Source organism: Hemicordylus capensis, chromosome 2, assembly GCF_027244095.1.
Source record: "Hemicordylus capensis ecotype Gifberg chromosome 2, rHemCap1.1.pri, whole genome shotgun sequence".
NCBI lineage: Eukaryota > Metazoa > Chordata > Lepidosauria > Squamata > Cordylidae > Hemicordylus > Hemicordylus capensis.
In genome coordinates, this window is record NC_069658.1 from 397,542,704 (window position 1) to 397,559,368 (window position 16,665).

General features: G+C 43.3%; 2 protein-coding genes across 5 annotated transcripts in view; one reads left to right on the plus strand and one right to left on the minus strand.

Annotated features, from left to right (window-relative positions):
* ABCC3 (ATP binding cassette subfamily C member 3) overlaps positions 1 to 2,577 on the plus strand; it is a 131,607-nt gene extending 129,030 nt beyond the window's left edge. For both annotated transcript variants that reach the window (XM_053297974.1, XM_053297975.1), the window contains 2 exons: positions 164 to 358; positions 2,169 to 2,577. In XM_053297974.1, the coding sequence (XP_053153949.1) occupies positions 164 to 358; positions 2,169 to 2,277 (304 nt within the window). In that variant the 3' untranslated portion in view covers positions 2,278 to 2,577. The remainder of the gene's footprint in view (positions 1 to 163; positions 359 to 2,168) is intronic.
* Positions 2,578 to 8,209: 5,632 nt separating this feature from the next.
* Positions 8,210 to 16,665, minus strand: part of LOC128347320 (ankyrin repeat domain-containing protein 40-like) — a 30,951-nt gene continuing 22,495 nt past the window's right edge. For all 3 annotated transcript variants that reach the window (XM_053301783.1, XM_053301782.1, XM_053301781.1), the window contains exon 6: positions 8,210 to 9,368. In XM_053301783.1, the coding sequence (XP_053157758.1) occupies positions 9,222 to 9,368 (147 nt within the window). In that variant the 3' untranslated portion in view covers positions 8,210 to 9,221. The remainder of the gene's footprint in view (positions 9,369 to 16,665) is intronic.

Below are 16,665 nucleotides of genomic sequence, written 5' to 3' on the forward strand. Positions count from 1 at the left end.
GTGATGACATCACAATCTCTTACTGGAGAATCAGGTGGGAGGGACACAAGTGTCAGCAGCTGCGATGCAACCCCATCATGTCTGGTTAAAGCTTCAGTCATTCATTAGTGTGGCTAGTTTTTTGAATGCCCATTGATTGAAAGGTTTTCCATCTGCTTTCCAGTGTTGGCCAAAGGCAGCTTGTGTGCTTGGCCAGAGCTCTTCTCCGCAAAACAAGGATCCTTGTTCTAGATGAAGCCACTGCAGCGATCGACCTTGAGACAGATGATCTCATTCAGATGACAATAAGGACACAATTTGAAAACTGTACAGTGCTAACAATAGCACACAGGCTAAATACAATTATGGACTATACAAGGTAGGGAATTCTTAAGGCAAATATATCGACTGAACTTCATGTATGCCCACAAATGGAGTTTGTATTAAAGTATGCTCTTATAGGACTTTTAAACTTTCTACCTTGCTTTTAATACCCAGCTCAAAATAGAAAACAGATCAGTTAAAGAGGCTTAGAAGTCTTATGTTCTGTTTTGGGAACATATCTTTAAAGACCAATTGGCTCAGTTATGCTGGATCAGTTAGTTCTTAGCTGATGCCAAATTTACTGGCAAACACAGATGCTGTATTTCATCTGATCAAGAAGATGAAACTTTGGATATTTTGTATCACCATCTTTCCTGGGCTGTATCTGGTACAATCTCTACCATAATCTGGTCAGATTAGTATTTCACTTCCTGGTTTTATTATGAGCCACTTCCTAAACTGGAACTTGGTTCCCTGTCATATTCCATACAATTGCTGAGCAGATATCCTGAGGGAAACTATACTTCTTCATCCCTGCTGGCTGAAAAGAGTTCCACCTCATTGTTTCGAGTGGCATGCTAGAATCCTGGCAGCAGATCTGCATGAGTAAGCACCTCAATCTGCTGTTTTCTATGGCAAGCTGCAACACTTACAATGGATTCTGCTGCTTTTCTTTTGTAAACACACAATTTTGTATCAAAGAACATTCTCAGAAATGGAATGGAAAGCTTGTCTGTCACTTATAAAGGGGCTGGGTGACGGAAACACAGCTCTAGGGTGGGATGGCTCATACAGCCACCTACCCTACAGTACCAGATCAAATTTAACTATCCAGTAGAGTACACCAGCAGGGTGGGAAGAAGTGTGGCAGAAAATGGGGGAAATGTATAGGAGCCAGCAAATTCACAGCAATGGGACTGCCCAAACAGGAAACCTGCTCAAAATATTAGCAAGGTTCTTTATTACCAGCTGAGCCATTATTTAGTGAATTTCACCAAGTATAGTTAAGCTAATTTGGCACTCTTATCTGCCAGAAACTCACCAGAGCTACTATTCCTTACCCATTTATATACACATGCAATAATCTTTTCTACTCAACCTTGCAACACCTTCGAGGCAAATGCTGTTGTGCTAGTGCAGGGGTTCCCAACCTGTGGTACTCCAGATGTTGCTGAACTACAGCTCCCATCATCCCCAGCCACAGTAAATAACTGGGGATGATGGGAGTTGTAGTTCAGCAACATCTGGAGTACCACAGGTTGGGAACCCCTGTTCTGGTGTTACAGATGAGGAGCTGAGGCTAAGATACTTGCTCAAGCCATGGAATGAGTTTTGTGGCAATGGTGAGACTTCAAATCCAAAAATCCTACAAATTGAACTGGCAGTTTCCATTTTCTCTTTCTCTGGTTATTTTTCTGATCACATGGGTTAAAACAATAGCCGACATGCAGAGTGTTCTGGCAGCGGTGCGAATTGTGCCTAGGCTGCTGCAGATCCGTAAGGCAGCCTCAACACTGTTGAATGAACACTTGTTCAAGCAGTGCTATTGCAGATATTCCTGTTTGCTCTAGTGGGAATAACTGTGGTAGCACTGCTTGTGCAACTGCTCATTCTCAACAGCGCTGGGGATGCTTTACAAGTTTGCAGCAGCTCTGGAATGGTTTGCACCGTTGGCACACTGAGCATCATGTTGGCCACTTTAAAAAAAAAGAGTGTCTTGGAAATCTGGAAGATCTAGATTCTACAATTAATAGTGGGTTTTGTGGTAAGGGAATTTTCTGGGTCTCTCAGTTAGAAATAGAAAGCAACCTTTCTCTTCAGAAAGACATTTTTCTAAAATATATACTTTCCTCCTTGTTTTTCAGAGTCCTTGTTCTAGACAAAGGAGTAATTGCTGAATTTGACACACCTTCAAGACTTATAGCATCCAGAGGGATTTTCTATGGTATGCTCAAAGATGCTGGATTGGCATAACAGGACAGCTGCTATATACCATCAAGGATGGATCTTTTTGTTCACTCAGAAGCAATACTTTGAATGTACGGTACTTTGCAGAACAGCATTTCTGCCAGATTATGGTGATACAGGAGAAAGTATTTTGTATACCTGTGAGAACCAGAAAACTAATTTTATATTTTTAAAAAATATTTTCTACATACTGAAGTATTTTTTTAATTGACTCGCATCCTGCTAAGAAAATGGATGTGATGTATATGTATGCATAGCACTTAATGTATTCTATTACTAGTAAATAGCTAGTGGTACAAAACTGTTCTTAGTCTTCTGGGTCAGTTTTCTGTTGTTAATTTTGTTATCCCACAAACAAGTTTCCATTACCAAACCAAAGCCTTCCACCCCATTCCAACCAGAGACACTATCAACACAGAAGCAGACTTCTATGTATGTATCTCTTAGCTATGTAAGAAATCCTGAAGGTGTGGCTTACTTCTTAAATTCAGCAGCTGTGTTGGAACCCTTTCTGTCTGTCAAAGCTAAAATCCTGTTTAAGTGGGAGAGCAAGGGCCAATTTCTGTTTTCTATCTCAATACCCCCTTCCGTGCTAAACACCTAAGTAATAGGATATAAGTTTTTAAAGAGCTTCACATGTACTCTGTTTCTGTTTCTAGTGGTAACCAGTTTCACCTCAAAAGTGGTGGCACCTGGAGAAGGTCCTAATTTCTTCATCTTGGATCAAGGCTAGAGATAGGTTTAAGGTTAACATCAGTACTTTAATATTCTGGTATAGTAATCTCTTGTGACCAGCAATACCTTCCCTATGTTGCTGATGACTTGGGAGCAGCAATCTCTACATTGGCCAAAAACTAATGCCGTATTCTAGACTGGCTACAATTTCTGACCTATCTCCAAGGGCTTTTCCACATAAAGCACATTATGGCAGTGAAATCAAGAGCATGTACAACAATCTACTGTACAGACAATCTAAAGCAAATGTGTTCATTCAGAAGATAGCTGTTCCATCTGAGAGTTAGTCTCCCATTCTAAATGAAATTTGTGTGCCAATGTGTGTCATTGACACACTGAAATTTGAATGAAGTTCGAACACATTCACACACACTTTAAAGGCAACAAAATTTTATTAATTGTAAAAAGGATACAATACATATAGGAAACAATATATTTTATTTCCTATACAATATAGGAAACCAAAACCATTTGGTTAATTCTTCATTTTTAATCATGGGTTTATGAAGCAATGCAGGAAATCCTGAATCCTTTGTATCCATTGAACTACACAGTTATAAGGTTAATAATTTGGTTAGCAAAGCTAATAAAATCCTCTGTTATAAATTGCATAAGTTATACAATATAAAAATATTTCTCTGAATGCATAGAAAGATGCCAGTAACTGTGAAACAGAATCAACAGACCTATAATATATTAATACATACTATGGCTCACCAATACATCATACCAGTTTGTTCACCCACATATTGGATTCTTGGGGATGCTTCTGAATGAAAGCTGAAAATATTTAGCCTACAATCCAGCACAGAGTGAGGCTTGCCCTCTGTGCTCAAGAGTGATCTTTTGCTTTGTTTGCTCCTGAAAGGTGCTGAAATTTCTAAGCCAAATCCATACAAGTGCTAAAAGAGACTACGCTTCCAGCTGTTCCATACTAGCCCATTGTACATTTGATTTCAGGCACACACTTAAGTGCTTTGCAAATCAAACAGAAGGATGCACCTTCTAGGATCACGTCTTGAGCTTTTCAAACCTCATTAAAGCATTTGTCAATTAAAGTGTGTTGTGCAAGTCTGAGTGTGGCACCTGTTGGGCAATGTGGATATTAGGAACTCTCCCTGGCATTTATTTCCATTTACTTGAGTGGAAATCAGATGGATCAGGTCTGACTTCTATGGTATGATATATAATCAGTGATGCAATACCTATCATTTGTATTAGGTCTGGGATCAGACCCATGACTACCTTAGCCTCCTGAGGTTAGGGGACAAGAGGGTTTAGCTGTCCTTTAGGGCAATAGTCACAATCGTCGTTTCACAATCGACATTTTGTGATCAATGTCAGTTTTGAGACTGCACGCCGCCGCCACCACAACACAAATAAAGGCATTGAGCATGTTTCAGCCATGCATCCTTTGTCCCTATGCTGGACTGTTACAAATCACTGTTTCCTCTGAAGTTGTGAACTCCAGCCACAAAGGATAACAGCTACCCTTCTACTGATTAAGCGGTCACTTATCCCAGAGTTAAAAAGATGTCAAGGCTTCTTGCTTTTGTTGTAGGTTGCTGATTCTTGATCTGGCTACCTCTTTATCCCTTGAAACAAACCTTACAGAAGGAGTTATCCTAGAATAATTGATCCCTGACCGCCCCTGTAGCTATTAAACAGATAAAGCAGTTGTTTGACTAAAGTGTTCATCTGTAAGTTATAAATCACTGTAAATACTATAATATTAATACCAGCATTTTAAACACAATTTCTCAATACAGGCAAACCATTGTTTTGTTCAGAGCCTACTTTCAAATGAATGCATTGCCAGAATCATCACTGAAAGTAGACTGATTGTGTGCCCGCAGCTCTGAACTCAACAGGACAGCTCAGATTTAAAGCCACATTTTTAAATACTGTGGTTAATGGATTCTATTAATCACAGTGATTCTTCAGTACATCTTAGTTCCTAGTCTTGCTAGGTCATGTGATCATCTTGGGCCACTGTAGCTAAGTGTCATTTGACACTGAATCCCTCTTGTCAAAACATTTGAGAGAAAGGTGGGAGAGGCTAAGATGTGTCCAAGAATAGCAAATCACGTTTTAGACGTATGATCTTGGGAAACTCTGAGATGGAAGTAGTTATTTAACTGCTAACATTTTACAGCCTGTGGCTGACATACTGTGCAAGGGGACACAGGTGGCTTGAGCACACGCACAAAAAGGTGTGCATGTAAACAGCTACAGTGTTCAGTGGTAAGGGCTCAGTGCTCAGAGTGCACAAGCACAGCACCCATAATTTCCAATAGATGCTGTGTTGCACAACTCTGGAGCTTTTACTGCCATTCGTGTGCACACGGGGTGTGGGTGGTGTCCAAGCTGCCGACATCCCCTTGCACAGTAGTCAGCCAGTGTTCTCACCTGGCCAACAACGCTAAGCAATTAAAAAAAACAAACCCTGTTAGTAATGCTGTTTTGCATTTCCTGTTGTAACTGCTTTTGGGAAGGAAAAGCAAGCTACAAGCAATATGTTAAATGAAAATCCAGTTTTCAGGCAATTATAAATGCTCAGTATGGCATTCCCTTCTTGCCTGCATGTTCATAGGGTCTAAAAAGACAGAGGACACAACAAACCAGCCTCCACATTAATGGACTTGGGTTTTGGAATTATTCTAATGGAACCTTGCTCAATGACACCTTTTGTGAATGGGCAACTCTGAGGTGGTGGTAGTTGACAATAGTAACCACCACAGGTAAGACGATTCCTGCCTCTGCTTGCTGAAGCAGCTGGTAGGGGAGGGAAAGAGACATGTGCACATAAGTGAGGAGGAGAGAGGCAGGCATGCCGGAAAGCCCCTACCCTCTTCCTCTTGCAGACAAGCACTTCTCTCTCTCATCTCCTTGCAAATATTTATTTATTTTATTTATTATTTATTTGATTTATAATATAGTTAAGTACTGGAAAACCTAAATTAGCAGCTGGATGGGAACAGGTGGCAGCCTTCACTTGCTTGGATTTGACCCAGTAATAATGTAAGCCCCTACTGTCAAGGACTGGAAGTGAGCCATCCATCCATGGATTTCCAGATCCAGAAGCAGTAGCAGGACGTTATCCAATACCCTGGTCACCGATTTCTCCTGAAAATGTTTATGGATGACCAAGTCTGGCAGGTTTTTCCTATGGCAAGAATTCCAAAAGCATAACTATGGAAGCAAATTCCACTTGGGAATTGCTCCTACTTCTGTAATACTCGGCAGACTGCTGTTCAGAAAGCCACCATGGCCCTAGCCTAAAGGTTAGGAGCACAGACACATGGGTGGTGAAAGCAGAAGCTGAATCCTTCTCTTGTACATTCCCAAGTGTCTAGCAGTAACTGTTAATCCTTCCACTAGTGAACCCTAAAACTAGGTATATTATTAAAGTGTTATGTTCCATGCTTTTCCAAATTGCTTGTTCTAAGACACTATTTATAAAGTACTTTTAACTAGCAAGATGACAAGCTGGGGCATGCCTATATGAAATGAAAGCAAGTCCTTCAAAAATGCATAGAAATTCCAAGAGTTTATTTAATTTATCTTGGTATTAAAAATAATTATTTAAAATGCTATTATTACTTTCCTTTAAATAATTACTAGTTTCAAGAGTAGAGGATAATTAGCATAAAGGCTAGAGGATAAGGGGAATTGTGCTCATTTCACAGGTTGCATGAGGCTGTGGAGTGAAGTTGCCATCTTATATATCCCTCAGGAAACCTTATGTTTGAAAGCAAGAGAGGAAAAAAACCCTAGCATACCAGATATTACCAATTATTCAGCATTTTTTACTGACAAGCACTCATGCATTAAATTCACAACAGTTTTGGTCAATGCCATGTTTACAGTTTGGGTTAATACTGTAAATATCTTTAAATATTTGACCTGAGCACCATTTTGAAGTCAACAGCTGAGCTAACCACTTAACATTTTTAAACCAGCCAAATAATGCATTGTGCTTGTCAGAAAGGCAAACACAGCTCCTAAAAGGACTGAGGCAATGGACAGGGGCAGTCACAGAATGAAACAGGCAATAAAGAGGGGAAAGGGGAAATCCCACCATGACTACAAAACAAAAAATGCAAATAATAACCATACACTGAAAATATAAATAAACACTAGAAATATATATTCAGAAATAATGTTATGGATCATTTATTACTGACTTAACAAACATTAATGAACAATACACAAATTGCCTTCTCACAGTGCAGAATATATAAAGAAAAGCATGTGAAATAACAGTCAAAAGTTAAGGAAGGAGGTGTAACTGAGCCAGGCAAAAATTGGACTGCAGGATGAAATGGGCAAAGTCAAGTATCAACATCAAAAAGGAAGTGGCAGATGACAAATGCACTGCGTCAGACGTGGTCTCAGAAGGGGTGTGGACGTCCTCAATGGCGAAATGCTCAATACCGTCCACACAGAAGTGAAGATGTAAAGTCATAAACGTGCTGATAGCAGAGAACCCGTTGTGCATGCTTCCATAAATACGCTGACCTGGATCAGAATTAAAGCCCGCTGCATGTCCTTGTGGAGAAAAACAAACTTCATGAATGAAAGTCGAACGGCTCTTCCGGATATGTGCCATTTCGCCCACAAAGCTTCATCAGCTGGTTAGGACTGTAAGACTGTGTCAAGCTTAAGAAATGGGGTACCAGTACTAATGTTGTTTTGGAGGTTGATGAAGCTTTGTGGGCGAAATGGCACATATCTGGAAGAGCCATTCGACTTTGATTCATGAAGTTTGTTTTCCTCCACAAGGACATGCAGCGGGCTTTATCTCTGATCCAGGTCAGCGTATTTATGGAAGCATGCACAACGGGTTCTCTGCTATCAGCACGTTTATGACTTTACATCTTCACCTCTGTGTGGACGGTATTGAGCATTTCGCCATTGAGGACGTCCACACCCCTTCTGAGACCACGTCTGACGCAGTGCTTTTGTCATCTGCCACTTCCTTTTTTATTTTGATACTTGACTTTCTTTGCCCATTTCATCCTGCAGTCCAATTTTTGCCTGGCTCAGTTACACCTCCTTCCTTAACTTTTGACTGTTATTTCACATGCTTTTCTTTATATATTCTGCACTGTGAGAAGGCAATTTGTGTATTGTTCATTAATGTTTGTTAATGTTATGGATCATTTATTACTGACTTATTTCTGAATATGTATTTCTAGTGTTTATTTATATTTTCAGTGTATGGTTATTATTTGCATTTTTTGTTTTGTAGTCACGGTGGGATTCCCCCTTTCCCCTCTTTATTGCCTAAAAGGACTGGGCAGATTGAGCTGGTGCTGCCAGCATGTCATGACACATCGTACCACTGAGGGGTGAGGAGAGGTGGGTGGGAGGGAAGAGTTTCTTCTTGCCATCCCTGTAGTGTATAGCCCTCTCCCCATTTTGGAAGCTGACCAGTGGCTTCTCCCAACAGTAGCAGTGGGGATAGCTATGATAAGCTTCCCTCTTGGCCCTCTGACACTTATGGCAGTCCCTCTTGACATTCACAGATGACAAGATATTTCCATCTTGCACATTGATAACATGCTGTTCCCCCAAAGGATGCTATATCAGCATAACTTATCCACAGCGCAGACATTTGATACACTATGCTAGTGTTAACTATTGTTTGAGAACCCTGATTTCTCCTTCCTCTTTCCCACTAAATGTAGCTTATTTTCCTTTCAAGTTACATGTGTAACTCTAGTTAGATATACTAGGAGTCTCTTACACGCTAAGTATCCAATTACAAGCATTAAATGCATTCTGTGTGTTGTCCTCCAGTAGTAAGTGCTCCTGCTCCCTAAGTAGCAGTTCGGACAATTTAAGCCTTTCCCTGAGCGCTGCTAACTCTGCAGTATTCTAAGGGGGGGTTAACTTCCTTACAAGACACACGGCTGCAGGGAGAGACAGTATTCTATCACTGCTTGGTTATCTTAGTTATCCTATCCAAGAAATGATTTACTGGCAGCTTACGCAAAGATTAACTGCAGGTACTACATGTGACACCCCCTTCTTCAACACATTTACCTCAAAACAAGTTGAATTGTTTGCAGATGAACTTGCTTCCAAGTAAGTATGCGTAACAGGTTAACTCTGTCTTCCAAGGTAAAGTAGAATTTGAGGATATTAGCCCTTATAAAAATTCTAGGTTTAACTGTTAAATACTAGTGACAGGCATTTCTTTCGAACAGTTAGTAAGTCAGCTTTGATGCTTTCTTATTATAACAAGGCCTTTCAGTCAACGTTGGTGCAGCATTCCTAAACAGAAAGTCATTATCACTTATCATTAGAACCAGCTCCAGTTCTTGGAAGTCTTGAAGCCTTGCGACATCTTTGTCCTTAAAGAAAAAAACATAGTCTATTAAAACAGTGTTTATAGGCACGTGGGGCATACAAGCCTAAAACAATGAAACTGTTTTTCCTCATCTTCTGTTCACTATAGATTGTACACTTAATTCATTTTCCAAAAACACTCTGCTGTGCAGCCCTCACTGACATGTTCTGGCAACAGCTTTTGTGGGGAGGGGGAAGAAGCAAAAATCACACCCAGCCCCCTCTCCACTGCTGCTGGGATAGAAAACAAGGCTGGAGCACTGTAAAGCTCCAGCCTTTCTGCAGTCCACAGGGCTGCTTCCATGGATGTTGCTCTGCATAGCATGCAGACAAGGCCATTATATTAGGCTAATTAAGTGAAGCAGTTGCTACAAAATCATTAAGAAGAAACAAGGCAGAATGTTTACCTCTTCGACAGGGATCGGGAATGATAGGGTAAAGCCTGCTCATCTAGCATGAAATCAGATTAGTTCTGCCAGTGAAGGTAACTAGGTTCTTGAAGGATTTGAAGGGGAGCAGGGAGGCAAGGGTGACTAGTGAATAGTGTGGGTTTGTGGGTTTTTTTTAAAGCACATGCAGAAGCCCACTAAGCTATTGCTTTGGCAGGGTAACTGGATCTGGTAAAGAGAACCAAGTGGATAAAATACCTTGATTACAGCAGGACTACCAATACATCCCATGTAATATTCTTACAAGTACGTTGAAACTCACCACCACAAGGCAGGTATATTTTTGGCTAAAAAGCCATGTGCAGGCTGTTCAAGAGTGCTATGGATTTCAGCCAAGGTGGCAATTAGTGGAATGCTGTCTAGTTGGGGCTTGGGAACTAAATCGTATTCCACAGGGACTGTCCTAGATCAACACTATTCAGCATTTTATTATTATTATTATTATTATTAATTCAATTTCTATACTGCCCTTCCAAAAATGGCTCAGGGTGGTTTACACAGAGCAACAACAAACAAATAAGATGGCTCCCTGTCCCCAAAGGGCTCACATTCTAAAAAGAAACATAAGACACACACCAGCAACAGTCACTGGAAGTACTGTGCTGGGGGTGGATAGGGCCAGTTACTCTCCCCCTGCTAAATAAAGAGAATCACCACGGTAAAAGGTGCCTCTTTGCCCAGTTAGCAGGGGTCTTGTATAAAGAAGTTGGATAAAGGAATGATGAGGGTGCTCAGATTTTAAGAAGGAGACAAATTTGGGGTGAACTATGAGCAAAACAGAGAAAACAAAGCTAGAAATAATTGTATACTATATGGGGGGGGAGGAATTTTTTTTAAATCATATTTGTACACTGCCCCAAACTTTTGTGTGGTTTACAGTAACATGAAACAGAACAGCAATTAAAACAAAACTGTTTAAAACCAAAAGTCTAGTAAAAGATCTTGGGTGAATAAATGTGTCTTTAAAGTCTTTTTTAAAGTTGTCAGATGGGGAGTCTCATTTCAGCAGGGAGAACATTGCAGGGTCTCGGGAGGGATGGCAACAGAGAAGGCCTGTCCCTGTGTAGCCACCAGACAAGCTGATGGCAACTGCAGACAAACCTCTCTCGGTCATCTCAATGGGCAGTGGGGCTCAAAGCGAAGATGTTATCTTAAACACCCTGGGCCCTAAGCTGTTCAGAGCTTTATAGGTTATAACCAGCACCTTGTATTTTTTGCCCTGAAATGCCAGGGAACAGGTAGGGCTTTAGGACTGCAACAAGAAGAGCCTAAGGCAGCAAATAACCAGGTTGTGGGGATCCATGGAGCAAAGAGAGATTAGTGCTGAACATGGCTGCAGCGGCTCATAACAGCCAGGACCATGGAACAAATGTGCAGATGACCTGAATCCTGCACATGGCTACAGCTGCTCACAGCAAGCTAGGAACACAGAGCTAATGTACATGGTTTTAAACCCAGCACTAGTGCAGATCAACTCTTGGTTAAGCATAATAATTGTGGAAAGAAGAGACACACCTAAGGCCTAAACAATTTAGCTCTGCAAATCCCAAAGCTAGCACCTTGATTTGTTCTAGGGCAGGCATCCCCAAACTGCAGCCCTCCAGAGGTTGCTGAACTACAACTTCCAGCATACCCAGCCACAAAAAAATTGTGTCTAGGGATGCTGGGAGTTGTAGTTCATCAACATCTGGAGGGCCGCAGTTTGGGGATGCCTGTTCTAGGGTCAACACAGGAAACCACTGTGATTCCTTGATAACAAATATAACAGATCATCAAAAACAATTTTTATCAAGAAGTTGAAGCTAGGGTTTTTGAGACAGAGTCTCAAAAACCCTAGCTTTAAGTTCTTGATAAAAATATACATGCCACATCAAGCAGTAGCTTCCTGCAGCTAGAGATCACCCTATCCTAGTTCTGGGACTGAAGTGAGAAGCGGCACTATGGAAAGTGTGCATTGCCTAGATGGCAGCAGGAACAAACAACCACCACCTACCAGAACATAAATAATATAGAGAGGAAAAAACTAAACACATACAACTGTGGGGGGAAACTACTGCTAGGAATCCTAGGAGCTGACTTCACCCAAACCTAGCCACCATCCCCCTATCAATGTTCAACAGAGACCAACAAGAAGATAGTACATCCGGGTGGGCATGAGGAGCTCTAGACACAAGGAAAAAGAACTCTTCACAGTAAGACCAATGTTCCTTCCCCCCCACCTGTGCTGGAGCTCCTCACTGACAGGACATGCCCAAGCAAAATGATACAACTGGGAGGGAGGATGTACTTACATTACCTGCTGAAGCACTCCATGGCCAAAAACCATTTAGTCAGCAGAGAAGGAAGATCTTTTATAATGGCAAATGAAAGATGTGACAGAAGCCCACGTCGCCGCCTTACAGATGTCCATAAGGGAAGTGTGAGCCAAAAAGCAGCTGATACTGCAACACTGGTAAGGAGAGATTAAGAATGCAGTAGGCCAAGATGATGTAGGATCTGATCCATCCAGACAGAGAAACCTTGGAGGCCTTGTTAGGCAGTGAAGCAGGATAGAATGAAACAAAAAGTGAATTGGTCTTGTGAGTACATTTTGTGCACTTGATATAGAGACGCAGGGTCTGGCGGATATCAAGCTTGTGACAAAGCTTCTCTTTGTAATGAACGCGAGAAGGGCAGAAGAGTGGCAAACTGATGTCCTGGGAATGATGAAATGCTGTATTCGCCTTTTGAATGAAGGTAAGGTCTAACTTCATGATCACCGCATCCTGCTGAAAAATACAGAGCTCCTTGCAAATGGAGAGAGCCCCCAGCTTGGCAACTCTTTGAGTTGACATGATGGCAACTAAAAACGGGGTCTTGTAGGTAAGCAGTTTCAAGCTAATGGAGGCCAGAGGCTTAAACGGGGGCTGAGTTAACATGTTTAGCACTTTGTTCAAACTCCATGATGCAAATCGTTGGCGGAGCAGCCAGGTTGGAAATGCCTTTCAGAAAACATGAGATGTGTGGATGAAGTGACGAAGAGGCCAGATCCGAAATATTTAGGATGGATGCCAAAGTAGAGGCCTGTCTACGTAGACTGTTGGGATGCAGTCAAATGTCCATTCCTGAATGAAGAAAGGCCAAAACTTCCCGTACTCCTGCAGACAACAGGTCCACATGCTTGTGAGCTGACACCTAGAGAAGGTGGCCCAAATGAACTGGTAGATTCACCGAGCTGAAGGGCATCATGAAGCTAGGATAGTGTCCTGAACTGTCTTTGAATACCCCTTGGCAATTAGGTTTGCGCGCTCAACATCCACGCGCAAAGTTGGAGCCACTCTGGCACTGCATGCAACAGAGGACCTTGGGACAATAGCTCCCTGTGGAGGGGAAGACACCATGGGAGACGTATAAAGAAATGAACTAGATCCGAAAACCATAGTCTTGGTGGCCAATGCAGAACTACCAGTATCAGCGGTGCCCTTTCTGCCACCATCTTCCGGATGACCCTGGTGATGGTGGACATGGGCAGAAAAGCATAGAGAAGGCAGTTGGGCCACAGAGCCATGACAGCATCAGTCGCCTCTGCCAGGTGTGACTGGAATCTGGAAAAGAACCGAGGGAGCTGGTGATTGAGATGAGATGCAAGCAGATCTACTTCCGAAACAGCCAGGAGCTGGACAATCTGTAGAAAGATCTGTGGATGGAGAGACCATTCCACTGGATCCATTACATGATGGCTGAGCCAGTCTGCTTGTATGTTTTTTGCCCCTCTGAGGTGTTCTGTGGTGATGGATATCAGACCTTTCTCTGCTGACAAAAGTAGATTGTCCATTTCTGCCATCAATAGCCTCAACTGTGTACCACCCTGGCGATTAATGTGCGCCTTGGTCATTATGTTGTCTGTGCATAGCAAGATATGATGGCCCTGCAGAAGTGGAAGGAATTGCTTGAGGGCCAATTTGGCTGCCCGGAGTTCTAGCAAATTGATACTACTTATCTTCTCCTCCTTGGACCATACACCTTGCGCTATCTGATCTTGGCAATGCGCTCCTCACCCTGTGAGACTAGCATCCACAGTGATGATGATTCTCTGTGGATCAGCCAGAGGAAGGCCCTTGTCGATCGCCAGAGAAAGCCACTACTGAAGAGAGTCCCTGACCTTTTGAGGCAGGTGAATCTGCTGATGGTTGCCTGCCATGATGCCCTCCTGGTAAGGAAGGAGAAGCCAATTCAAGAATGCCACCTCACCCACAGTGTGCATTCCATGCAGGCTACCATTGAGCTAAGGATTTGAGCCAAAAGCATAAGGTTTGCCGAAGGAGACTGTAAAAGGAGACTTAAGAGAGCAGGGATCTTGATCTTGCATTCCTCGGGCAGCAAAATCAGACCCCGCACCATACTGAAGACTGCCCCTAGGTGTTGGAGAATCTGTGATGGGTACAGATGGCTCTTGACCAAATTGACCACAAACCTGTGATCCTCTAGACATTGTAAGGTATGACCCACCGCTGTCTGGGCCTGAAGGAGAGACAGGGCTCTGATCAATATGTCTTCTAAGTATGGATATATGTGCACCCCCTGCAGGCGAAGGTGTGCTATGATTGTGACCATGATCTTCGTAAAGATCTGAGGCACAGACAGGCCAAACAGTAGGGCTCTGTACTGATAATAGAGACCCTCATAGAACCAAAGAAATTTCCTGTGGTGTGGTGTGATTGGGATGTGTAGGTATGCTTTGGTCAAGTCTGCTGAGGCAAGGAAGTCCCCTGGATGGACCGCTTCCTTGATGGTCCTTAATGATTCCATTCTGAATTTTTTCTTCCGTATGTAGTTGTTAAAGCTCTTGAGGTCTAACATTGCCCTCCAAGTAACATCCTTTTTGTGAACAACAGCAAGTAAATGCTGTGACACACATCTATCAAGGGCACCTTTTCTATTGCTCGAATTTGTCCGAGGTGACGAATTGCTTGAACCATTCTCAGGTATTTCTCTAGCTTATTTGATCTTGGAGACATCCGAATGAAGTCGGGTGGAGTAGAGGTGAGACCTAAGGCGAAGCCGTTGGTAAGTGGGTCCAACACCCAGTGATCCTGGGTGGTGGACATCCACGTGGGGGCAAATTCTAGAAGCCCGCCCACAACGGGAACTGCGTCATTGCTTCTGGGAGAATTGGGGACCAGTGTTGAAAGGCCTAGACCTCTGTGCTCTAGAGGGCCCTCTACAGCGCTGTATCTATTGCAATCGGACCTACCCTCTGACATAGTTGTTACAGAAATCTCTGCCTTGAGAGGAGTTAATGCACTGGAATTGTCTATGGGAGTAACAGCAGGAGAGAGGGTATGCCCTCAATTCCTGCCTGTAGGCTTCTGGTGGCATATGGTGGGCCATTGTGTGAAACAGGATGCTGGACTAGATGGGCCTTGGGCCTGATCCAGCAAGGCTGTTGTAATGTACTTATGGAATGAAAGGAAAAGGAGTAGGGACGAAAAGGCCTCCAAGAATCCCTCCTAGTGGAAGGCATGGCTTTATCTTTAATTTCTACTAAAACCGGATCCAGGGCTGGGCCAAACAAATTAGCTCCTGTAAAAGGGAAAGTAGTAAGGGCCAATTTGGACTTGGTGTCCACCTGCCACAACTTAAGCCAAAGAGACTGCCATACAGCAACTCCCAATGCCATAGCCCTTGATGCTTGCTGAATGCAATCAAGGCTTGAATCTGTCTTGGCCATCTTATTGATGCCCTGGCAGAGTTTAACATTCTCTGGGGGTACTAGAGTGATGAGTTCTTTAGCCCAAAGGATAGAGGCACAAGAGAAAATAGAATTAGTAGTGGTCGTTTTTATAAGCGTAACAGAGGCTTCATGCGCTTTCTTAAGTAACACATCACCCTTAGGGATGTGCATAGAACCATGGAGGCATGGTCCGGCACTGGGGGGGGGGGGGGAGGTGTGGCTTTAAGGGCGGGGGGGGTAGTACTTACCCCTCCGGCCGCTTTCCCCCCTCCAGCACTCAACTTCTTCGCAAAGTTTTTGGGGCGGCAGAGTTCCTCCCTGCCACCCCTGTCCCCTTCGTTGTCTGGAATAAGGAGAAGTTACAGGCGGTTCCATGCAACTTGTCACCATGCACACGCCCGTTGCCACCGCCGCCATGCGACGCACACGTCACATGCAACGTGTGCGGCGTGCACAGCCGCGGCAGGCACATGGGTGATGGCAAGTTGCATGGAACCGCCGGCAACTTCTGCCGGCAGGGAGGAACTCTGCCGCCCCAAAAACTTTGCTAAGAAGTCGAGTGCTGGAGGGGGAAAAGCGGCGGGAGGTTAAGTACTGCCCCCCCCCCGCTCTTAAAGCCACACACACACACACACCCGCTGGACCGGCCAAATTCCGAACTGATCTGGAGGCCTCGTACATGGCCCTGGACTGGTTCCGTGCACACTCCTGATCACACTTTCTGTCCTCTGGAAAATTCAACTGTTCTTGCCCTTCCATGTTTAGGAGAGAGCCTGACACCATTTGTGCCACAGGTAGATCAATGTGGGGAAGAGCAAGTAGTGAAGTAAGCTCTTGATTGAGCATATAATGTTTCCTAGGAAAGCTACCCACTGGCCTGGAAGAAGCAGGCTGCTGCCACTCTGCCAACCTCATCTTAAGGAAAAGTGAGGGAAAGGAAACAGATGCCAAAGACGAGGACAACAAAGGAAAAACACTTTGATCTAAGTCTGGAAAAGTTGGGGCAACCTCTGTAGGGGCCACATCATTAACAGTCCTCTTAGTGTTAGAAAGCAACACCACAATGTCAGCAGAACTAAATAAACGAGCTGAAATGGCTGTCTGTTGCGCTATGTCCTCCTCAGACAGTTCTCCTTCCTC